This window comes from Eleutherodactylus coqui, chromosome 11, assembly GCF_035609145.1.
Source record: "Eleutherodactylus coqui strain aEleCoq1 chromosome 11, aEleCoq1.hap1, whole genome shotgun sequence".
NCBI classification, from domain to species: Eukaryota; Metazoa; Chordata; class Amphibia; order Anura; family Eleutherodactylidae; genus Eleutherodactylus; species Eleutherodactylus coqui.
This window is the reverse complement of record NC_089847.1, coordinates 105,616,538-105,642,682: the sequence shown is the minus strand read 5'-3', so window position 1 is coordinate 105,642,682 and position 26,145 is coordinate 105,616,538. Positions and strand designations below refer to the sequence as shown.

Here is a 26,145-nt window from a genome sequence, read left to right as displayed (position 1 = left end):
AAGAATATGATAGCTGTACTAGCGGATGTAGCTGCTGTTTTTTTTTTTAGAGCAGGGACAATCTAGATGGCCCTAAAAGCTTGCAGGGGCTTGGGCTTGGGAGGCACGTGTCTCCCTGCTCTCTGGCCCAGCCCGTCACTGACTACCTTTTATCAATATTTTGCACAAAACAATAAACACGCTGTTAATGAATTTCGCGCATTTTACATCTCCTTGTTGACACAGCACCTTTTAGACAATTTTCAATACTGTTAAGAAATATGAAAAAGTGTCTAAAACAAATACTTTTGGCGCACATCATTTACTTTACAGTACACTACCATAAAAATGCTGCCCCACTTTTCTTAGCAAATCTTTTCCAGATCAAATAAAACATGAGGTAGTCTTCAGAATTGAAGTACGAACCAACAGACTAGAGTAGGCAAGGATAATTTTGGTGTAAAAAAATGCTGAATTCACACGGGTTCTGGAAGAAGAGCTTTACCTTTGCTGTAGATCTTATTACAGACATTATCTATGATCTGTAAATCAATATAACTATGTCTACATTCCTATGTGCTAGACTCTTCTACAAATACAAGTCTTGTTGTTCCATTGCGTTTAGTGTTCTGTCCAAAATAAGGATGCAACATTTCAGGTTACTCCTTTGCCTTATGAAAGCATGTTCTGCTGAGGTAATGTATCTCCTCCAAAGTCTTAGATAAAGCCAAGAGACTCACTTAAAGGGGTTCTGGCATAAAAAAAAAAATTCATACTTACCTATTCCTCCCCCGTCAGTCTACTTACCAGATCTTCCCCTCACTTATCTTCTTCCGTCTCCGACAGTCCGAGGGGAGGGGGTCACCTTACCTCCAGCTGGCTGATTCCTCTCCTTCCTGTGACGTTTTGTACATTGGCTGGCAGTCTTCTTCCTGCCAGCCAATGTACATTACGTTATAGTTCACAGGCCAGCAGGGGAGTGCCGATTTACTTTATTGATTGCTCATGCAAGCTGTCTCTGAAATAGATTAGCATTCCTTTCTAACCAGTAAATGCTACAGCACAGGGATGTAACCTTCACTGACCTGGGCGGAAGGAAAGTGAGGAATGCCAGCTTAATAACAAGCTGGCCAGCGTGACGTGAGCTGACCCGGGATATTGCAGAAGCCAAGCCAGGAGAAGATGTGGTAAGGAGACCAATGGGAAAGAACTAGGTGAGTATTGAATTTATTTTTTTTTAATGACAAAACCCCTTAAGAAATCGCCACTGAAATCAATGTAAGAGTATCAGGATCTATTCACATTGGACTTATGCTTTCCATTGTTGCATTGTTGCATAATGTATCCTTACAGTTTCTGATGGATCCCACTTCCAACGGGTTTCCATTTTGGCAAGTTGCAATTTTTTTTATTTGTCAGCAGATTGCACTATTCTCGTATTAAAAAACAATGGAAACTTGATGGACTGGATGAAAACTTTAATGTAAACAGAACTTTAAAGAGGCATTCCCACATCAGATGATTATGGCATATCTTGGCTCATCACCTTTGGGGAGAATGGGAGATCCTTGGACCCAGGGGCGTAACTATAGAGGGTGCAGGGGATGCGGTTGCACCCGGGCCCAGGAGCCTTGGGGGGCCCATAAGGCCTCTCTTCTCCATATAGGAAGCCCAGTACTATGAATAAAGCATTATAGTTGGGGGCCCCGTCCCAGGTTTTGCATTGGGGCCCAGGAGCTTCAAGTTACGCCTCTGCTTGGACCCCAATAGTACAACAATGTGATTATGTAAAAGAGTAGCTAAAGCAGAAAGATCATGTGTCACATGCAGAGCTCTCTCTATAGGAGTGTAAGGGAAAAACAGAAACAGCCGAATGCACTCGCTGAGCTGCCTTTGTAATTCTATAGAACAATGAAGAGAGCCATGTTCATGTGCAACCACCTCTTCCCCTTCAACATAACCTTTAAAGGCTACGTACACCTTCACAACCAATATTTATTGGATCTTAGCACCTAAAATGAAAAATGAAGTAACTTTGAAATAGGTCTTAATTAACAAATGCTTACTGTTTGCTTCTACAGCTGCTATGCAAACCTATGTGTTTCCATGGTTACAGAAGACAAACCTTGTATAGTTTCATCTTGCAGTTATAGTTTCGTTCAACAAGTAGCTTCTTGGCTACTTACTGAATGTATGTTAGCATTAAGATGGAAACAAATCGAAAAAAATATGACTGCAGGATCAGATTGTATAGGGTTTGTTTGTTGTCTGTTACCATAGTATTCATTGGTTTGCATAGAAGCAGTAGACCTAAACCGATAGAACATTTTAAAGGCCCATTGCTTCATTTTTCATTGTAAGCGCACTGGGACAATTTTTTTCCTTAAAATTTGGCTGCGATGTACATTTAAAGATGGATTTCTCTTTTACAGTTTTCTAAATGGGAAAAATAAAATCAGCCCAAAATTGACAAACCCAAAAAAGAGCTTAACCCTTTCCAATCCACTGTCTGACCTCTGAAGACATCATGATTTAAGGCTGTACAGCTCCGATGTTGGAAGACGTCCGTTGGGGTTCTCTTACTGTATATTGCAGGCCTCTCTGCTGTTGGAGCCTATCCAACGTGTCACCTCATGCAGTACTGGCTTTAGCCAGCAGATAGCGCCATTATAAAATGGCAGAAAATCAGTAAGCCTCCTAGGAAAACCAGGATACAAATTGGATTGGAAAGGGTTAAATCTGATCCCACAAATCCTTATAACCACAAAATCAGAAATGAACATGTTCTAGTATCCTCCTGTAATTAGAGTCTGCCAAGTAATAGACAGTTTTTTCCATATTGGTACAATTAAGTAATAGTTTTACGACTTGTTAGCGCTCATAAAAGAATTTTTTATGTGGATCTAAGTAATGTTTAACCAAAGAAGACCGATTTCCAAGTGTTACAAGTAATCAAGTAATACTATCGGTGCCTTGTGAGCCCTTTACCTCACCTGAGAACCTATGAAGACACAATTTATAGTCAGATAAATCATCAATACACCTCTTGGCACTTTAAGCCTGAGTTGTTATCTATTTCCAAACTATAATTCTAATCCTTACTGGAGTCAAGTTCTTTTTTTGTGTTGACTTCATGGATGAGAGGTAGTCTATCGGCATTGACTGAAGAAGCAAAGTGCACAAGATGTCGAAATTTGAAAAACCAGAAATGAAAGGTTTTGTGGTGTGGGACTATATTGTGCTTGCAGCTCTGTTAGTCGTCTCAACAGGTATTGGGGTCTTCTTCGCAGTCAAAGAAAGGAAAAAGAAAACCTCAAATGAGTTTCTGGTTGGTGGCAGACAAATGACATGTGGACCTGTAGCTTTGTCATTGACCGCTAGTTTCATGTCTGCCATCGCAGTTCTGGGGACTCCAGTCGATGTTGTTCGCTTTGGAGCATATTATTTTTTTTTCATTATCTCCTATACTTTTGTAGTTATTCTGTCTTCAGAACTCTTTTTACCAGTGTTTTACAGATCTGGTATAACAAGTACATATGAGGTGAGTGAAATCTGATCCCTTTATGTAAATTCTTTATATCTGTATATACTGTACATCCACTCTTGTATCTATTTATTTTTTGGCAGATTCTGGTTTGGCATTAGTGTCTTAGATCCTTAAAACGATTAAGGATGTGGTTTCGGATTTGACAAAATGGTCTACTTTAATTGTAGGAAAAGTCCCCCTCTTCTCCATAGGTTGAGTCTGATATTGTAGCTCAGTCCCATTCATTCGAGTTCAGTTGAGCTGAAATTCCAGACATGGTCCATAGACAAGAATGGCTCTGTTCCTGGAATGAAAGAAGACATTTTTAGGGAGGAGTGGAAGAATTCATTCAAAAATAGAAGGGTTAATAGTTTATTTTGGCAATTAACAAAATGTAAAGTGAATGAACAAAAAAGAAATCTAAATCAAATCAATATTTGGTGTGACCGCTCTTGCCTTTAAAACAGCAGCGGTTCTTCTACCGTGTTTCCCCGAAAATAAGACAGTGTCTTATATTAATTTTTGTTCAAAAAGGTTTAACTTTTTTACACGTATAGCTGCCTGGACACTATTTAAATTGACTTTTTTAATTAACTGTTAGCAGGGCTTAATTTTGGCGTATGGCTTATATTTCAAGCATCCTTAAAAAGCCTGAAAAATCATTTTGCATCCTCAAAAATTCTGGAAAATCATGCTATGTCTTATTTTCAAGGTATGTCTTATTTTCAGGGAAACAAGGTAGGTACACTTGCACACAGTTTGTGAAGGCACTTGGCAGGGAAGTTTTTTCAAAAATCTTGGAGAGTTAAGCAAGGATCTTCTGTGGATGTAGACTTGCTCAAATCCTTCTGTCTGTTCATGTGATCTGAGGCAGACTCAATGATGTTGAGATCAGGGCTCTGTGAGGGCCATGTCATCACTTCCAAGACTCCTTGTTCTTCTGTATGCCAAAGATATTTCTTAATGACATGGTGTCATGTCCGAACTGAGCGTAATGTACACCACACCCAGGACGGAGAAGAATAGAAGGGGAATCGACACAAAAGGACACTGAAACAGACTGAACAGTAAATTGGACTTGCAAGCAGACCACCAACAACAAACACCAAAATACTCACCTAAAATACCAGCATGCATAGGCAGATGGAATAGCTAAAGTACGTATGAGGTATTGGGTTGTAATTTGGGCAAGATACTTAAGCTTGCAAGCCCACAACAAGGGTCCTTGTTGTCTTGTTGGCCCCTATTCTAACAAGATAGCTTAAACCCTAGTGAGTCCTAACTGCAAGCAGGGAGATTGTCCCAATAAGGGCGGGCCCACACTGTAATCCACAGGCCTAGCATGACATAGATGGTAAACAGCATACAAGCTGAACAGGACACTGTTCACACTAACAGACAAGAGAATTCCACCAAGAACCTCATCCATGCAGCAACACCAAACAAAACATGCAAGACTCCAACCACCACGGTTCTAAAAGGAATGAGGCGAAAGATAAATGACCAGAACCTTCTAATAAGAGGGACTGGTATTTATGTGCAGCATACCGGTGGTGATTGGGTGACTGGAGAAATACACACCCAGCCAGTTCAATCATCCCACACCTGTGCTCCTCGAAAACACATAGAACTACAGGGTCCAGGAGCACAACGTGACACATGGGCTGTATGTTTGGGGTTGTTGTCTAACTGCAAAATAAATTAGAAGTCAATCAGAGACTGGCTGGCTGACCACGGGATTAGCGGTCGCAGGCGGATTTGCCCCGGCTAGAGTCCGGACAGAATTTCCGCAGCCAATCCGCCCAGCATGAACCTACCCTAAAGGCAATGTATCACCTATATTTTTTTTACTAATTAAAACCAGGTAGTGAAACATGTTTCATTTTTCTATACTATGTTTATTGTGTAATTGTAGTTTTTTTAAAATTATGTTCTCTATGCATAACTATGGGAGCGGTCATCTTACCCAAGCTGCATTTAACAGCATTTAGAAATATGCTTTACAGCAGCCTCATGTGTCATTCAGAGAGGACCCATTTACTTCTATAGGAGAATATTCTAGGCATGTCTCATAACGTATGCAGAAGTCGTTGTGCAGAGAGAGGGAGGAGGTGAGCTGTGACCATCACCTACTCTGAATGGTAGATCTTGTGTTATCTATCTATCTATCTATCTATCTATCTATCTATCTATCTATCTATCTATCTATCTATCTATCTATCTATCTATCTATCTATCTATCTATCTATCTATCTATCTATCCATCCATCCATCCATCCATCTATCTATCTATGTTACTTCTCATTGTAATGCTGCCTGTAATAATGATGAGAAGACTGCTGAAAAGCTTTCTCTGCAGAACAGGAATTGTCAGACTCTTATTATCCACCATGGTATGTGAAAAATGCAGGATATTAGGATTTTCTAAAATAAAGATCATGGCTGAAAAGTTAAAATCACCAAGAATTCTTGTTTAACATAAAAACTTGATTTATAGAACAGGTCATTTTCTGACGACACTTTCCATTTAGGCCTTAGTCACACAGGCGTAAATACGCGCGTATATACGTGCATAAAAACCCACGGGCGTTTTTACGCGCGTATATACGCGCGTAAAAACGCACCTACAAAAGATAGAACATATTGGTGGCAATGGACATGGTCACGCGTTTTTTTTACGCGCGTATATACGCGCATATATACGCCCGTGTGACTAAGGCCTTAGGATGTTAATGAGGAAATGTCTAGACTGCTGAATGCAGAGACACTTGAAGTCATTTTGCTAACTTTTTGGACTTATAACTTTATTTACTCCATAGCCAAACAATTTGAAATTACCATATATACTCGAGTATAAGCCTAGTTTTTCAGCACATTTTTTATGTTGAAAAAGCCCCGTCGGCTTTTACTCGAGTGAGGTAAAAAAAAAAAAAACAGCAAAAAACCCGCAATACTCACCTCCTAGCCGGAGTCTGTGTCTCCGGCGCGATGGTCTCCCCGGCGGTGCGGCAAGCTGCTTGAGAATTCTCCCCACTGTCCTCTCCCTGCTCAGCTTTGAATTTTCCCACCATCAGCGCTGTGTAAATAAGTGCTGTGATTGGATCGAGCGCCAGCCAATCACAGTTGGCGCTCGATCATTCACAGCTATTCAGTGGATGACATCACTAAATGGCTGTGATTGGTTTATCTAACGCCAGCTGTGATTGGCTGGCGCTCCATCCACTCACAGCGCTTACTTATACAACGCTGGCGGCGGGGGAATTCAAAGCCGATCAGGGAGATGACAGTGGGGAGAATTCCCAAGCAACTTGCCGTGCCGCCGGGAAGAAAGACACCGGCCGGGAGGCGAATATTGCACATTGTCTTTACTTAGTATATACTTAAGTATAGCTAGGCTTATACTCGAGTCAATAAGTTTTACCAGTTTTTTGTGGTCGGCTAATACTTGAGTATATACGGTAATCGTTTTTATCCATATTTAATGTTATTCATATAACTTTTTCTACCATTTTCATCCATAGCCGTTGTTCTGTGTAAACCATTGGTATCACTTTATATATTATAATTTAGGGGAAAGAGTGTGCAAACAGTACCAGGCAAAAGTTTGGACACACAAATTATTTGAAACAGGTGTATTTGCATGTGTGATTTTTCTTTCACAGTGATGTTACGAGATAAAAAAAAATTGCAGTGTGTCCTATTTTGGGGCAATATCACCCATTATTTCCTACTGGAGGAATACAATTGCATTGCACTTGCATCGCGCTCGCATTCCATACGATGTACTTGCGAGTGCGATGAGTCTTATATCATTAAAAGTATTGGAGTAGCATGAAATTTTTCACGCACATGAAATTCGTATGTATAGCGATGCAGTACGTTTTTCTCCCAAAATGCATCAGACTCTGCGAAAAATAATGTTTAGGGCTTATTCAGACTGGCGGGTTTTCAAGCTGTCCCTCTCTGCAAGGGGAGGTGGTGGGACTGGACAGGAGCTAGTGCACTGAGCTCCCGCTCCCTCTCTGCCCCTCGCACTGTTTGCAATGGAAGGGGAGGAGAGGGGGCAGGAGCTCAGTGTATTTGCGCACACACATTTTGCACGTGAATATATCTGTGTCAAGCTGGCCTAAGACTGTATACATAAGGGCTTAAACAGATCGGCCTGATTCTGTCCCGTTATGCAGCCATGATGATCATGACCGCATAATGCGACAAAATGAAACCATTGATCTCAATGGTTTCGTTTCCACTAGCGGGATTCTCAGGAGTTAACACTACACCCGACCAAAGATAGGACCTGCCCAATCTTTCCCAATTTTTTGTTCAAACGCGTGGAATAGTGCAGAGTTTGAAAGTTTAAAAATTTTTTTTTTACCTTGCTCACAAGCAACTACGCTCCATAGCGGCGAGAATAGTTACCCATCCACCCGTCTGAAGACCTAAGGGTGATTTTCCCTTGCAGGTTCTGTCTGATTCCGAGATGGACAGAATTTACACAGGAGAAGAACGTATTCTTTTGAATGGGTTAACCCTTTGCAATCCAATTTTGGATTCAGGGTTTCCTAGGGGGCTTTCGCTTTCTGCCATTTCACAATGGCGCCATCTGCTGGCTAGAGCCAGTACTGTGGCATGGGACATGCTGGAGAGGCCCCCGACAACAGAGCGGCCAGTATTATACAGTAAGAATTCCCTGACGGACGTCTTCCAACATCGCAGCTGTATAGCCTTCAAACGGAATGTCTTTAGACGTCAGACAGTGGATTGGAAAGGGTTAATTCACCCAAGTGACTTTTCTCGTAGACTGACAATCCAAGTCATAAAAAAATCCTACTTTTGTGCCATTCTTTTTCAAAAATCGTCTATTGCTTTTTTGGGCGGGGGCATAGAAAAAAAAACGGATCGCCATTGCATGCAATTATGATCCATTTTTAGTACACGCTGTTATGGGGACCACATTTAAAAAAATCAGGAAGTGCAGAGTAGTTAAAAATATGCGTAAAACGAAGACAAATTGCGCATGAAGATCACAAAAGCGCATGAAAATTGCATTGAAATTGCACATAAAATGCGTAGTTTTTCACTGACCAAAACCGCCCTCCCCTACTTGTTTATGGCCTAGATGAAACACAAGATTTTTTATTACATTTGTGAATTACTGAAGCGATGTGATTCTAAAAATGTCAATATTTGATTGTATTCTTTTTATCTCCCCTATAGTACCTAGAACTGCGGTTCAATAGAATTGTCCGCTTTGCGGCAACAATCATGTACATTGTGCAAACGGTAAGAACCTACGTATATCTTAAAATGTCAAAAAATACATTTCTGCCAATAAAAAAAACATGTATAACTTGCTATTTGGATTTCTACCCTTGCTAGTACAATCACGTATTACAGAAGTGCAGCTTAGTACGCAGGGTCTATGGATTGGAAATACGATTTGCCCATAGGGAGTATTAAATGTATTACATCAGTGCAAAGCCTGCAGATAGATCGAGAGAATTACCTTTCAATTTTGGATATTATATTATATTAGGAATAGCATAATATAGGGCCCATTAATAATGTTTCCAGTCATAATGCCTGCATAATAATACCTGGCAGAGTGCCATATAGTAAATATCCATCATAGTGACAGCCACCAGGTCTCCATAAAATTAAAAGCCACAGTGACCATATACCAATACCTGCCAAAGTGTCCCCTGTGATAGCGATGACCACGCAGTCCCAATAACTCAAAAAAGTCAACCATAAACCCCTATAACAATGACAATCATGCCCCCCCCCTCTATTAAAACAGCCACCGCAGTGCTCCAATCAATGTGCCCCATAATACAACCAAGGTGGCCTTGACTCAGGCTTCGTTCACATTGATGACATGGCATCACCGCGAGAAAATTGCAGCAATATGGCATCACTGGTCCGTGCAATATCGCTGCGGTTTCTCGTGGTGATACCGCGACTTTGTAGCACTACAAAAGTCGCATGCAGTGCTGCAAAGTCGTGCAACTTTGTAGCACCACTTGCGAGTATTTTCGTTTGGGGGACTTGAAATATAGGCCCTACCCGAAAATCAGCCATAGCTGAAGAAATAAAAAAAAAAAAAAAAAAAAAAAGCATACATCACCTAGAAGCGTGGTCCAGCTCTGCTGTAGCTTCTCCCCGGGTCCCTGGCACTGGTCTTCTTCATCTCTTTGGCCAGGGATTGAAAAATCCCTGCCTCCTGGAAGCACTAGCTGCGATTAGCTGACGCTTAAACAATCAGAGCCGGCACTCGATGAATGGCTGTGATTGGTTCATCGAGCGCTGGCTGTGATTCGCTAAGCGTCAGCCAATGAGAGGCAGTACTTCCAGAAGGCGTGGATTTTTTAATCCCTGGCCAGAAGGGAAGAAGAAAACAAGTGTCGGGGACTGGGAAAAAGATGCGGCCGGGCTGACAGCGCTTCTTAGGTGATGTATGTGTATTTTTTTTCTTCTGCAGTTAGGGCTTAGGCTATGGCTTTGACAGTAGAATTTCCGAAGTTGCATTTCCAAAGTTGTCAAAGTTGCATCGCACTGCATGAAAATCACGTTTTCGTACGATGCAACAGAGAGGAAGGCTCCATAGGGAAACATTAGCTACAAAACCTCACAAGTCACGTGGATATTGCGGGACCCACAAGGTTTTTGTGTCAGGTTGTCGCATGCTACAAAACATTGCAAGTGTGAAGTAACCCATAGGAAAGCATGGGCTCCACATACATGTGATTTGTAGCTTTATAGCGACTTTGTCGCCCATTTAACCAAGGCCTAAAGAGTACTTTTGCAAAACTTTTGACATGCCAAAGCAACATGTCCGCTTTGATCAGTAGGTTTTCGGGGTATCAAAACCCCTATGGATCTCTGAAATGAAGGGGCAAGAGTGCTCAGCCAAAGCGCAGTGCTCCTTCAGCTATGGTTGTCACTCCTTGACTAAAGAAGACTAATTCATAAAAGTCTATGAGACAGTCTTAAGCCATCAAAGAGTGACAATTACAGCTAAAGGGGCACAGCCTTTGGGTGAGCGTTTCTGCCCATACATTTCATCGATTAGTGGGGTCTCAGAACCCAGACACCCACTTTTCAAAATTTCAGGCCAAAAGCCTGGCAGGTTTGGCTGGCAATGGAAAAGCTGGGCGCGCATGCTGTCCCTTTAAGAGGCAGGCTGGTCCTGTGTGCACCCTATTAGGACCATGAAACTAACAGGAGAGGCAGCACCGGTCACAGACAACATGAAGGACCTGGCGCTGGCTGCAAATCACGGCAGGAAGAGGTAGGGGATGTTGCTGGCCATGACCCATGACCGTACCATAAGGTCTATTACAAAAACCCTCGTTGATCACATGGATAATCAGCTCAACAGGAAATTCCCTGATGAGCTATTGCATGCCAGGCTTATCTTCTCCAACCTAAAACTTTTATTGCAATTTCCATTTATAGATCCTTTACACTGGAGTAGTCGTCTATGCACCGGCACTGGCGTTGAACCAAGGTAAGTCATTGTATGAGGTTTTCATTGTGTACTCTTACTTTTCTGAAGAATATCTGTTCAGTTTCTTGAAATAGCCAGAAATTTCTGTTGGAGAAGAAGTACTAGAGGCATTAAACGCGTCAGCTCTGTAAGATTAATATCCCTCTGTTACAAGCTGTCTGCCATAAGGTGAAGCACCATAGGTCCAATTTAGGAGGGAGTATTATGTCTAATTAGTTACTTCCAAGCTGTTACATATGGGATCTTGACCTGCTTTCTTACATAAGGCGATTCTGAAATCAATCAATCTTGTCTCCATCACTGCCATAAATCATGGAGCCAATTCTACCCCTTATTACCAGACCTTGTGTACCTTGACATACAATCATTTCTAGTCGTAGATTTGATGCATCAGATTTGAGATTCTTGGTTAATCGTGTTCGTTTATTTTATCTTTTTTCTGCTCAAATATATCCAAGTTTCAAAAGCTCTAATCCATGGGAGGTGGTCGGATACTGAACAAGCTATCAAGTATTAAATCAAATATTAAGGCCCTTTTACATGGCACGATTACTGCGCAAATCGCTTCTTAGATCGAGCGATCTGTGTCATAATTGTGCCGTGGGAGCGCAGCTATAAATCGCTGATTGGAAATTTAAGGTATGCCATGAAATTATCGTTGGTCTCCCTGTGCATAGTTCATTTTAAACAGGTAGTCGTTCATTTATGAATGACTGCCTGTTTATTGTAAATGGAGGCGAGCGGGCCAGAACGATCCCCGGCCTGCTCTGTCTCCATTCCCTGGGCAATGACCCTTTGTGTAAGGCCTCTTTCACACGAACGTTGCATCGCGGGCGAAAATCGCATGAACAAGAAAATGGAGCAGAGCTGTGCAGGCAACCTGACGACATAACAAAGCTGTGCAGGCACTCGGATAATGTAGCGGAGCTGTGCAGGCAACCTGACGACATAACAAAGCTGTGCAGGCACTCGGATAATGTAGCGGAGCTGTGCAGGCAACCTGACGACATAACAAAGCTGTGCAGGCACTCGGATAATGTAGCGGAGCTGTGCAGGCAACCTGACGACATAGCAAAGCTGTGCAGGCACTCGGATGATGTAGTAGAGCTGTGCAGGCAACCTGATGACATAGCAAAGCTGTGCAGGCACTCGGATGATGTAGTAGAGCTGTGCAGGCAACCTGATGACATAGCAAAGCTGTGCAGGCACTCGGATGATGTAGTAGAGCTGTGCAGGCAACCTGATGACATAGCAAAGCTGTGCAGGCACTTGGATGATGTAGTAGAGCTGTGCAAGTAACAGGACAATGCAGTAGAGCTGTACACGTAACAAGATGATGTAGCAGAGCTGTGCAGGCAACCTGGTGGCATAGCAAAGCTGTGCAGGCACTCGGATGATATAGTAGAGCTGTGCAAGTGACAGGACAATGTAGTAGAAGTGTGCAGGTAATCAGATGATGCAGCAGAGCCGTGTAGGCAACCGGATGATGTAGCGGAGATGTGCAAGCAACCTGACGACATAGCAAAGCTGTGCAGGCAACCGGACAATGTAGCAGAGCTGTGCAAGTAACAGGACAATGCAGTAGAACTGTACACGCAACAAGATGATGTAGCAGAGCTGTGCAGGCAACCCGAATGTAGCAGAGTTATGCAGGTAGCCAGATAATGTAGCAGAGCTGTGCATGAAACTGGACAGTGTATTAGAGCTGTGCAAGTGACCAGACGAGATAATGTTAGGTAAGAGAGGGTGACCTGATTTAGCAGTTAACTGGACCTCACCTAGAAACAACTGCATAATTAGTCAGGCAATGTCTGCCAGACGTTTCAAGATACAAATAAAGTAGTCATTTAGGAACAGCTATGGCACCCCAGATCAAAAACCAGGGAGAGTTAACCAGTGCATTGCCACAGTGGACCATACTGTCAAAACTAGCTTGTTCCGGCCAAGAATCCAGCAACAACTACGGAGGGCCTAGCAACATGGTGCAACCTCTGCAGAGATGCAGATGTACGCCACCAAAAAGGTGAACCGCAAACAACCATATGATTGGTGCCATATATGACAATAGCGCACCATTCATAGAGTTAATACTAGATCAATATGCTACATTAATAGCCCACTGACTGCTGGTTTGGCACTTGCTACATCTGCACACAAAATCATAGTGATGTCTATTGTCATTACCACTTTTTTATTTCACAGTGACAGGATTCGATCTCTGGGGATCCGTATTCGCCACGGGTGTAGTTTGCACATTTTACTGCACGTTGGTAAGTTGTTAATGTAGAAAACAATGTAAAACTGAAAAAAATTACTTGCAAATCTCTTAGTCAGATCGAAAAAAAGGTCTGCATCAGTCTCATCTAAACCATTGCTAAAACCATCCAGTCCATCCTTTAGACCGGTTGCCAATTTTTAATTTTAGGTGCTGCAAATAATCCTGCATGCAGAGTATTCCTCCTAAGTGGCATTGCCATGACTCTACTACATCTACTACGTACTGAGTCCGGCATGCACTACAGATGCATTAACACTTACCTTATCTTTACCAATTCAACACAATATTGTGATACGCTAGCAAAACCTTTGAATTCTGCAGTTCACAAGACAACCACTTGGTGGCCACAGTAGACACAGATAGTATAGAGATCTCGTGACAAAGTATTGCAAAATCATGTTCTATTGAAAAGCTTGTGACGCAAATATTTGAACATATCCAGCCAAAAGAAAAGATGAGGAAGGACACATCTGTACATTGCCAGTACATTTACACTCACAGTCACTACGGTCTTTCAGTTTTAAGGTACGACTATGAGTAGCCCCTTTGCTCTCTCTGCATCTGTCCATTCATGCAGAAGCGCAACTCCAGAGCGCTGTGGGAAACTTACAATGCAAACTTTGCTAAATTGAATTGATATAGTAACTACGGTCCTTTTATTGCCCCTTACTGCTAGGTTTATGCGTAGAGGAGATGACCCTTATACATTTAGATGTACAAAAAAAATAATTAAAAAAAATCTTGTTGTTTGCATAGCGCAAACTTATTCTGCAGCGCTTTCAGGTAATTTATTCATTACCCTCCACCAAGCTGGGTACTTATTTTACCAACCTCAGAAGGATGGAAGGGAAGGCTGAGTCAACCTTGAGCCGGCTACCTGACCCAAGCGGGGGTTGAACTTGCAACCTTCAGGCCTCTTTCTTACGACCGTATATAGGTCAGACAATATACGCTGTGATCTGATGCATTGGATTCCAATGCATCAGATCACATGGTCGTATTTCCAGGACGTAAAAGTGCCTGGCCGGCCAATATAGCACCAGGCATTTTTACGTCAGGCCCAAAAGATAGTCCTGGAAATATCTTTTGGGCCGGAACACATCGGTTACTACATGGGCTCCTATGGGAGCCAATGACAGTGGCCAGAGAAGGGAGGTGGGAAGGAGTTTAGCAGCATGGCTGCTAAACTCCCTCCTTCTCTCTTCCCCTCTGGCCTAGTTGCAATGGGAGGGGGTGGAGCTAGTCTCACCCGATCCCACCTCCTACCATTGCTGGCTGTGGACAAGGGGTGGGACAGGGGCAGAACTAAGCTCCCACCCCCTTCCCACCCCTTGTTCACAGCCAGCAATGGAAGGAAGCGGGATGGGGCGGCGCTTAGCTCCGGCCCCTTCCCCACCCCCTCCCATTGCAATCAGACGGTGGGGAGGAGAGAGGAGGTGAGCTAACTAGGGGGAGGGAAGGGGCAACGGCATTCGCCAGGCCCCATGCCATCTGCACAGGTTCACAAATGTTAGATTTGTGCACCCATTCATGAGCTTTTACACCCCAGATGGTAGCGTATATCGGCCGGCCGTAAAAACGGCGGCCAATAGCTGCTCGTGGGAATGAAGCCTCAGGTCGTGAGCGACAGCTTAGGACTGTATTTCTGCTGCCTTAGCACTCTGCGCCACACAAGGGTCATGTATAATATATGACTTACCTATTATAATTTACTATAAAAGCCTGGATGAAACTGTTTTCCCTGTTTAATTGTTATGCTGTACCTAGGGAGGACTGAAGGCCGTTGTGTGGACAGATGCCTTTCAGATGGTGGTGATGGTTGTCGGATTTTTGTCTGTTCTCGTTGAAGGAACGATTCAGAATGGAGGGATAAACAACGTATGGCAGACTGCTATCAATGGATCCCGTCTGGACATCGCTGAGTAATTATCCTCTGAGCATCATCTGTGTTGTTATATAGAAGTAGGGGGTGACCAGTGTCCCTCTGCTCCTCAAATGCCATAGGATAATCGGCAAACCAGAAGCTTAATGACAAAGCCTCCTTGCAACTGTGCCCACAAATGCCCAAAAATATATGCCAAAAAGATGTATGAAAAGGGGTACATATCTAGGTCCCCTTGCCCTAACAGTATCACTTAGTATAAGATATATTAACATATTTCCAATGTACAGCACTGTGCAAAAGTTTTAGGCAGGTGTGGAAAAAATGCTTTCAAAAATAGAAAAAGTTTATTTTTGTCAATTAGCACAATGTAAAGTTCAAGAACAGAAGAGAAATCCAAGTCACGTCAATATACAATGTGACTACTAGAAATAAGCGAGCGTACTCGTTAAGGCAAATTACTCGAGCGAGTATCGCCATCTTCGAGTACATGCCTGCTTGCCCAAAAAGATTTGGGGGCCGGCGGGGGTGAGTTGCGGGAGTGAGCAGGAGAGAGCGGGGGGCGGGAGAAAGAGAGATCTCACCTCCGTTCCCCCCCGCCGGCCCCCGAATCTGCTCGGGCAGGCAGGCATGTACTCGAAAATGGCGATACTCGCTCGAGTAATTTGCCTTAATGAGTACACTCGCTCATCTCTAGTGACTACCCATTGCCTTCAACACAGCATCAGTTCTTCTAATGTATACATCTTCAAAAGTGCCCAATATACACGTTAAATGGAGGTTGTGACGGATGCCACAAGCAAGTTTCACACAGGAGTTGATGCAGCAAGACTGAAAAATCGCTTTGTGCTTTATTTTTGGGTGATTTCTTGCAAAAAAATCACCGATTACTTCCTATGGGATCTTTAAAAAAAATTGTATTGCACTCGCATGCCATGCAATGCAATTTTTACCATTGAAAACTATTAAAATCTCTTGCTATTTTTTTATGTGCGTGAAAATCGCAATGACGCAAATGTGATGCGTTTTTTTTAAAACAAAAACGCATTGTGCTTGCATCCAGAATCTCAAATTTTACAAACTCACCCATGTGAATACACCCTAACATTAGAATCGGTTAACATAGCCTATTATGACTTCTATTTAAATATATACTGATAATGATGAAATACTCATGAAGTATAAAAGAATTGACAAATATTAGTGGCTGGAAGGGGAAGGGACTTGTTATTTGTATAGCGCCAACTTATTCCACAGTGCTCTCAGGTAATTTATTTATTACCCTCCAGCAGGCTGGGTACTCATATTACTGACCATGGAAGGCTGGGTCAACCTTGGACCAGCTACCTAAACCATGTGAGGGTTGAACTTGCAGCCTTTAGGCCGTGAGCGAGAGCTTAGGACTGTCCTTTTGCTGCCTTAACACTCTGTGCCACACGAGGCCCCGTAGACTAGGTACATTACATAGGGGGTCAGTTACTTTTCCACTTAGAATTGAATAATCAAGTTGTGACCCCTTTACCTTTCCTATTTAGGACCTAAATAATGGTTGTGCCAAATTTTATGTTTGTACGACATCGGGAAGTTAGAGAATTAGATTCGGTACATTATACAGGGGTGCCAATCCTGTTGCACTTAGCATTGAATAATCAAGTTGTGTCCCCTGTACTTTTCCTATTTAGGAGCTAAAGAATGGTCATGCCATATTTCCGGTTTGTACGATATTGGGAAGTTAGAGAATTAGTGGCGAGTCAGTCAGTGAGGGCTTTCGCCTTTATTTATATAGATGTATGTAGAGAAATATATACCATATACAGTATAGTACATATATCATTAGCAATACTTACCTTGTGCGTTCCTATGTTAATGATTTTAATACAACTATAATAAATCTGTTCCTCTCTTTAAAGCTTTGATGTGGACCCATTAAGAAGACATACATTTTGGACAATTGCAGTTGGCGGGACATTTACATGGTTGGGAATCTATGGAGTCAACCAGTCAACAATTCAGAGGTGCATTTCCTGCAAGACAGAGAAACATGCAAAACTGTAAGTTTTATTAAAATTGTTCAATTTATTTAAAATGTTTGGAGTTACCAACTTTTTTTATTCTTACTTGTGAAAATTGCCACCTTGTGGTCAACTGATAAACTGCCAGAAGCAAGGATTCACTCATGTATCGGATCAGACTTTGATATTTAGCTGTCACTTTCGAGCAACATGATTGTTCGCTAAGCTAACACAGCAGATTTACCTGGAGCCCCTCTAAATATGTCTAAATAAACTCTAGTAATATGTACCAAATAAACTAAGATTTGCTAAATCTGTATAATAAATAACTATATGATACCTGAGACTCAGGCCTTAGTCACACGGGCGTTTTTTCCCGCGATTTGCGGATCGCATGACGGATGCGCATCCGCAAATCGCGTGACTGGGGCCGAAAAATCGCCCGAAAAAACTACTCCTAGCCGCGTTTCAATAGAAACAGGCCGGAGCAGTGCAGCGCTGTCCAGCACATTGAATTCAATGGAGCCGGCAATACAGCTGGCTCCATTGAAAGCAATGCGCTGCGGCGGTCTCACAATTAATTTTCCGGAAGGGCTTAAAAATATAAGCCCTTCCCTGCAATTCATCCAGAAATGTGTAAAAATAAAAAAAATATATATACTCACCTGGTCCCGGCAGACGGAGTTCAGCCGCGGCCGGCGACAGTTCTCCAGAACTGCTCTCTGTAGTATTCAGCAGCTGGGGATTTAAAATCCCCGCCTGCTGAATGAGCTGCCTCTGATTGGTCACAGCCTGACCAATCAGAGGCAGCTCTCACTCACACCCATTCATGAATGGGTGAGTGAGTGCTGCCTCTGACTGGCTCAGCGCAGGGACCAATCAGGGGCAGCTCTCAGCTCACACCCATTCATGAATTCATGAATGGGTGTGAGTGAGAGCTGCCTCTGATTGGTCAGGCTGTGACCAATCAGGGGCAGCTCATTCAGCAGGCGGGGATTTTAAATCCCCGGCTGCTGAATACTACAGAGAGCAGTTCAGGAGAACTGTCGCCGGCCGCGGCTGAACTCCGTCTGCCGGGACCAGGTGAGTATATATATTTTTTTTATTTTTACACATTTCTGGATGAATTGCAGGGAAGGGCTGTATTGCCGGCTCCATTGAATTCAATGGGCAAACATCGTTCTTCTCTGCCACAGCTGTTACAGCTGTGGCAGAGAAGAATGATTTGTCTAGTATATGTTCTCAATGGGGTCGGCGCTGCTGCCGCCGGCCCCATTTAGCGCATATAGAGAAGAGAACAGGAATCGCAGATAGGTGCGATCTGCGATTTCTGTTCTATAATTTATCGGACGAGTGCATAAAAAGCGCTCATGTGTCTGATACCATTGTAAAGCAATGGTTTTATAAAATCGCCGGAAGCATGCGCATGCGCAAATCGCGCAAAAAACCGCCCGTCTGACTGAGCCCTCAAAGTGATCATGATGTGGAACCATAATGGTCTTGCTAGACTCGGTATAGGCCATCATCATGTGATCTGATGGTTTTTGCATTCTTCATAATGATTAGCTTTGATTATGTGCATACTCAGGTCATATAAACCTGGGCGTTCAGCAGTTTTCTTCCTAAGGCCTCAGTCAGACGGGCGTTTTTTCGCGCGATTTGCGGATCGCATGACGGATGCGCATTCGCAAATTGCGTGACCGGGGCCGACGATTCGCCGAAAAATCTGCAGCTAGCAGCGTTTTCGGCGAAACGGCCCAGCGCTGCCCACTATACTCTGCCACAGCTGTGGCAGAGGAGAACGATGTTTGCCCATTGAATTTAATGGAGCCGGCAATATAGCTGGCTCCATTGAAAGCAATGAATGGAAACCATCCTAAAATGTGTAAAAATAAAAAAAAAAGGTATACTCACCTTTTCCCTGCAGCCGGAGTTCAGTTGCGTCCAGCCGGCAGTTCTCCTGAACTGCTCTGTGTAGTATTCAGCAGGCGGGGATTTAAAATCCCCGCCTGCTGAATGGGCTGCCTCTGATTGGTCACAGCCCTCACCAATCAGAAGCAGCTCTCACTCACCCATTCATGAATGGGTGAGTGAGTGCTGCCTCTGATTGGCTGAGCGCAGGGACCAATCAGAGGCAGCTCTCAGCTGTCATTAAATAGCTGAGAGCTGCCTCTAATTGGTCCCTGTGCTCAGCCAATCAGAGGCAGCAGTCACTTACCCATTCATGAATTCATGAATGGGTGAGTGAGAGCTGCCTCTGATTGGTGAGGGCTGAAATTGCTTTTCCTTTCCATTGCCTCCAGCAAAAAAAAATAATAAAAGCTCTTCAATACATTATATGTACTGGTAAATGCTTACTGGAACTCCTCCAGCAAAATACAAGATATGATACAGCTACATTGACGAAGAAATAAAAAAGTTATTGCCTCTGGAACACAAAATGGTAAATGATTTACTGGGTCTTATGGCTAAAATTAGTTATGTCTAGAGATGAGCGAGCACCAAAATGCTCGAGTGCTCGTTACTCGAGTCGAACTTTCAGTGATGCTCGAGAGTTCGTTTCGAGTAACGAACCCCATTGAAGTCAATGGGCGACTTGAGCATTTTTGTATATCGCCGATGCTCGCTAAGGTTTTCATTTGTGAAAACCTGGGAAATTCAATAAAATGATGGGAACGACACAGAAACGGATAGGGCAGGCGAGGGGCTACATGTTGGTCTGCATCTCAAGTTCCCAGGTCCCACTATTAAGCCACAATAGTGGCAAGAGTGAGACCCCCCCCCCCGCACTGTCAGCGTAAAGATCGTTCTCCTCTGCCACAGCTGTAACAGCTGTGGCAGAGAAGAACGATGTTAGCCCATTGAATTCAATGGAGCCGGCAATACAGCAGGTTCCACTGAAAGCAATGGGCTGCCGGCGATCGCAGGATGAATTGTCGGGAAGGGCTTAAATATATATGAATTCATGAATGGGTGTGAGTAAGACCTGCCTCTGATTGACTCTGCGCTGAGCCAATCAGGGGCAGGTCTGACTCACACCCCCTTCACACCCACTGCAGGCCGGCCGCGCTGAACTCCATCTGCCGGGACAAGGTGAGTATATATATTTTTTTTATTTTTACACATTTCTGGATGAATTGCAGGGAAGGGCTTATATATTTAAGCCCTTGCGGATAATTCACCCCGCGATCGCCGGCAGCCCATTGCTTTCAATGGAGCCGGCTGTATTGCCAGCTCCATTGAATTCAATGGGCTAACATCGTTCTGCAGGGACAAGGTGAGTATATATTTTTTTTATTTTTACACATTTCTGGATGAATTGCAGGGAAGGGCTTATATATTTAAGCCCTTCCCGACAATTCATCCCGCGATCGCTGGCAGCCCATTGCTTTCAATGGAGGCGGCTGTATTGCCGGCTCCATTGAATTCAATTGGCTAACATCGTTCTGCCGGGACAAGGTGAGTATATATTTTTTTTCTTTTTACACATTTCTGGGTGAATTGTAGGGAAGGGCTTATATATTTAAGCCCTTCCCGACAATTCATCCCACGATCGCCGGCAGCCCATTGCTTTCAATGGAGCCTGCTGTATTGCTGGCTCCATTGAATTCAATGGGCGAACATCGTTCTTCTCTGCCACAGCTGTTACAGCTGTGGCAAAGGAGAATGATCTTTATAGTATATGTTCTCAATGGGGTTGGCGCTGCTGCCTTCTCAATGGGGTTGGCGCTGCTGCCGCCGGCCCCATTAAGTACATATATAGAACACAAGGAATCGCAGAACGCAGATAGGCGCGTTCTGTGAATCGTTGTGTCCTATAATTCATCGCATATCCGCATAAAAAGCGGACATGTGACCGATCCCATTGCGAAGCATTGGGTCTATATATGCACGGATTGCATGCGCAAATCGCGCAAAAAAATGCCCGTCTGACCGAGGCCTTAGTCTGTATAGACATCTGCTCTCCATGCACCTTTACTAATTTGCTTCAGAACTCAGATAAAATAATACTATAGCTAAGGCTGCATTCCCACAAACGTATATCTGCTTGTTTTTCACGCCGAGCCGATATACGTCGTCCTCATCTGCAGGGGGGGAGGATGGAAGAGCCAGGGGCAGGAACTGAGCTCCCGCCCCCTCTTTGCCTCCTCTCCGCCCCTCTGCACTATTTGCAATGAAAGTGGGTGGGATGGGGCGGGGCTAAGTTCTGAGAATTAGCCCCGCCCCGTCCCGCCTCTCCCCATTGCAAATAGTGCAATAGTGGAGAGGAGGCAGAGAGGGGGCGGGAGCTCAGTTCCTGCTCCTGGCTCTTCCATCTCCCCCCCCCCCCCTGCAGATGAGGACAACGTATATCGGCTCGGCGTAAAAACCAAGCCGATATACGTTCGTGTGAATCCAGTCTAAGAAAAATAATGACATTAGCCCCCCTACAGTTTAGGAAGAGCTGTGTTCATTCTGCAAGAAAAGACATTACAGTTTTGGTTGACCAAAGCTAGTTTAACTTCAAATGGTTCTCTCTGAGCTATGGAAATGCTTTGGTGTCATGTTAAAATCAAGCTTCTTGTTTGTAGCACTGATAGAACAGGAGCTACAGCTATTTGAAGTGGAGTCGGAAATACTGACTTGACAGCTATCACTTTTCAGCCAATGTGCAGAGTATAAAGGGAGGAGCAGACAACATAGAATTGTGATTCTCCTTTCTTTTCCCTGTCCCAGGAGAGGTGTGATATGGACTTTTCTTTATGTATTACCCTCCATCAATCAGAGAGCACATTTGCTCTCTCGTTGTCACATATGGGGTCGCAGAGAAGGAGTGGGTGTGAAAAGATGAGGACTTTCTCATCTAATCACATGGTTTAAAGCTGTAAAAATAAATCCCAAAATCTGTGGTGAAATTGCTTTTCTTTTCCATTGCCTCCAGCAAAAAAAATAATAAAAGCTCTTCAATACATTATATGTACTGGTAAATGCTTATAAGAACTGGAACTCCTCCAGCAAAATACAAGATATCATACAGCTACATTGACAAAGAAATAAAAAAGTTATTGCCTCTGGAACACTAAATGGTAAATGATTTACTGGGCCTTAAGGCTAAAATTACTTATGTCACTAAGAGGTTAAAAATGCACTATGGGCAACTAAACTCTGCACCAAATATATTTACATGAGACATAATTAAAAAATCTGCAATAAAAAAAGTGACATTTTCAGGAGGGATTTTACAAATTTAATGTGACTGTTAGGCATTGAAGGGGTTTTCTGGTATATAAATATTGATGATCTCTCTTTAACCCCTTCCTGCTCCAGGATGTACATTTACGTCCTGGAGCGTAAGGGTATGTATGAAGAGAGGTCGCTGGGCGACCTCTCTTCATACAGCACGAGCGTCAGCTGTTTATTACAGCTGACACCCACGGGCAATAGCTGTAATTGGCCGTATGGCCGATCGCGGCTATTAACCCTTAAATGCCACTGTAAATTCTGACAGCGGCATTTAAATCCCCCGAACAATGTTCCCATACGGCCCCCCCAGTGGTGAGATTGGGGGAACCGTGCAGGTGTCATGGCTGCCGGGGGCCTTCTGAAAGGCCCCAGGCTGCCTTGAGAGACTGCCTATTAAGACATCCCCGTGGGGTGGCTTGATAGGCTGCCTGTCAGAATGCAGTATGATGTAATGCTATAGAATTACGTCATACTGCAGGAGCAATCAAAGCATTGCATTTTGTAGTCCCCCAGCGGGACTTAAAAGTAAAGTAAAAAAAAGATCAATAAAGTTTTATTAATTGTAAAAAAAAAAAAAAGGAATAAAAGTTTAAATTTACCCCCCCCCCCCCCAAATACCTATTTGGTATTGCTGCGTCCGTAAAAGTCAGATCTATCAAAGTAGTGCATTATTTACCCCGCACGGTAAACGTCGTCCGGAAAAAAAAAAAAGAACGCCAAAAATGCACTTTTTCAGTTACCCTGTTTCCCAGAAAAAACGCAATAAAAAGCAATCAAAAAGTTGTATGTATTCTGAATTGGTAATAACGGAAGCTACAGGACATCCCGCAAAAAATGAGCCCTCGCTCAACCACGTCGACAGAAAAATAAAAAAGTTATTGCTCACAGAAGATGGCGGGAGAAAATAATTGAAAACATTAAATGCCTTTGAAAAAAAAAAGAGTAGTATAGTAAAAAAAGCTATACATGTTTGGTATCGTAGTAATCGTACCAACCCATAGAATAAAGTTATCATGTGGTTTTTGTTGCAGTTCGTGCACCGTAGAAACAAGACGCACTGAAAGATGGCGGAATGTCGTTTTTTTTCATTTTACTCCATTTAGAATTTTTAAAACGTTTTTCAGTACATTACATGGTACTTTAAATAGCACCATTGAAAAATACAACTCGTCCCGCAAAAAACAAGCCCTCATACAGCGACGCCGATGGATAAATGAAGGAGTTATGATTTTTTTAAAGGAGGGAGGAAAAAGCAAAAATGGAATAAAAACAGGGTCCGCGTCATTAAGGGGTTAAAATAGGTCATCAATATCAGATATAACTTCTGGCACCCATGTCAATCTACTGTTTAAAGGGGTCGTGGAGTTTGGGTGAGTGCTGCCTATTACATTATGTTTAATGGTTACATAGCCTTCCAGCAGCTCCATTGAGCTGCAGCCTGTTTAGACAGGTAGATACATTGTTGGCTCATTCAAATCAGAAGCGGTGGACCTCAGCTGATCGACTGTTGATGATCTACCCTGAGGATAGGTTATCAAACGTTTTGCCAGGAATACCCCCTAAGACTGCGTCTAGTGTATGTTTGCAGTCTAGATAATATTAGTGAATCTGACGAAGTAGTTATCCAATGAAATGTAGGTGTTCTTTTTTTTTCAGAGCCCTGTATCTTAATTTGATTGGTCTCTGGGTAATCTTGGTGTGTGCTGTGTTTTCGGGTTTAATCATGTACACACACTATGAAGGTTGTGATCCTTGGACTGCTGGATTTATAAAGGCTCCTGACCAGGTAATCATCAAAACTCATGTTCTGTGTACTGGTAGGAGGAAACCTGTGGATAATTCCAAGTACATTGATCAGAAGATCAATTTGTGTAATACTTACCTCCCTAATCGTACCCTCGGTGTTAGCACCGGATGCCCTCTTTGGATTGAGCGGTGCAGTAAGTAGTCCCCCCGTTCTAATTTTATAGGTCTGCATCCACAACTTTTTCATCCAGAATTTCATATTGGATGGGCATCGGAGGCTCCGACACAGATGGGAATGGAGCCTTAATATTCAGTATCTATATATGGTGGTAGGAGCTTAGCCAGAGGCGTAACTTGAAGCTCCTGGGCCCCAATGCAAAACCTGGAACAGAGCTCCCAACTATAATGCTTTATTCATAGTACTGGGCTTCCTATATGGAGAAGAGAGGCCTTATGGGCCCCCCAAGGCTCCTGGGCCTGGGTGCAACCGCATCCCCTGCATCCTCTATAGTTACGCCCCTGAGCTTAGCTTTACATTTACACAAGAGTTAAAAGGATTGTCCCACCAAATGAAGTCATCCCCTATCCACAGTCTACAGCACACAAGTCAAACACAAAGCCCGCGGGCCGATTCCGGCCCGCCACCTCATTTTCTGTGGCGCGCGAGCGTTGGAAGGGCGTTGACCTGCGTTGGAGGGGCAAATTGAGCAGTTGTCCAGGCCCCCATCTTCAGAAGGGGACTCCTCTCTTTAGCTCCGCCAATGCTATTCAGAAAGAGAAGGCTTGGGCAGCACCACAGGTGAAAAGCAAGCGCAGCAGGACTCTGGCGGAGTGCAAGTTGGCTAAAGAGGTAAGTAACAAACTGTGATGGAGCCTCCCTCCTCCAGGTCTGCACTGAGAAGTCTTTACTTGGTTTCGCCTCCATCTCACCCATGTGTCCTGCCCCACACCTGATCACCGTCAGCCATCAGAATGTATTTATGATACATGAATTACTTTGTAACTGTCCTCAATAATTCTGCCATGACATTAATCAATAAAAAATAAAAATGAGCCACAGGGAACAAAATTGTAACAAAGAATGTTCATATTTATGTTTCTAGATGATGCCTTATTTCGTTATGAATATATTTTCGAAAATGCCAGGACTTCCAGGTCTATTTGTAGCATGCGCCTTCAGTGGGACATTAAGGTAACAAGTCATTGAATCAAAATACAATATTAACTCTTAACCCTTTCCAATCCACTGTCTGACGTCTTCCTACATTCCGATTGAAGCTTGTATAGCTCCAATGTCAGAAGACATCTGACAGAGTATTCTTACCGTCTATTGCCAGCCACTCTGCAGTCGGAGCCTCTCTGGCCCACACACACTTGCTTTAGCCAGCAGATGGCACCGTTGCACAACAGCAGAAAGAGAGCCTTTTAGGAAACCCTGAATACAAAATTGGATTGGAAAGTGTTAAACATCTGGCATTACTAGTCACTGACAGTTAGTATGGAGGTGCGCCCTCTAAATTGAGCTCCACAATCATGAGTGTACACAGAAATTATACAGCCCTATAAATTCACAATGGACCTCATTTCCTACTGAGGGCTCCATAAAATGCACAGTTTTCTGTTTAATGTCCTGTTTAAGATTCTGTGCTTGTTAACTTAATAATATATCGGTAAAGGGAGCTCATGTTTTTTCTCCTGTCAACATTCAGCTGAGATGCAACCACCACTAGAGGGAGCTAACGTTGATGGATTTGTACAGCTGGGTTTTGTATAAATCCATATGCAGTGAGCTTTCCTTAGTGGCAGTTGAAGGTAGATACTATGATAGTATTATAGCTAACAATGGTAGAATGCCCCTGTGGTCGCTACCTCATTGTTCTAAATTATGAAGTACGGTGACCCTTTCTTATTATCACTGTGGGGTTGCTGCACTTACCCATGGTGAGAGCAGATTGAATGGAGTGGTGGTCATGCATGTGTGGGGTTTTC

At 43.3% G+C, this 26,145-nt stretch overlaps 1 protein-coding gene across 1 annotated transcript in view; it reads left to right on the top strand.

The window, feature by feature from the left end:
- SLC5A12 (solute carrier family 5 member 12) overlaps window positions 1-26,145 on the top strand; it is a 57,366-nt gene that overhangs the window by 5,672 nt on the left and 25,549 nt on the right. The window contains exons 2-8 of the mRNA XM_066584206.1: window positions 8,723-8,788; window positions 10,964-11,015; window positions 13,218-13,285; window positions 15,061-15,215; window positions 17,086-17,226; window positions 24,067-24,196; window positions 25,260-25,348. Of these exons, the coding sequence (XP_066440303.1) occupies window positions 8,723-8,788; window positions 10,964-11,015; window positions 13,218-13,285; window positions 15,061-15,215; window positions 17,086-17,226; window positions 24,067-24,196; window positions 25,260-25,348 (701 nt within the window). The remainder of the gene's footprint in view (window positions 1-8,722; window positions 8,789-10,963; window positions 11,016-13,217; window positions 13,286-15,060; window positions 15,216-17,085; window positions 17,227-24,066; window positions 24,197-25,259; window positions 25,349-26,145) is intronic.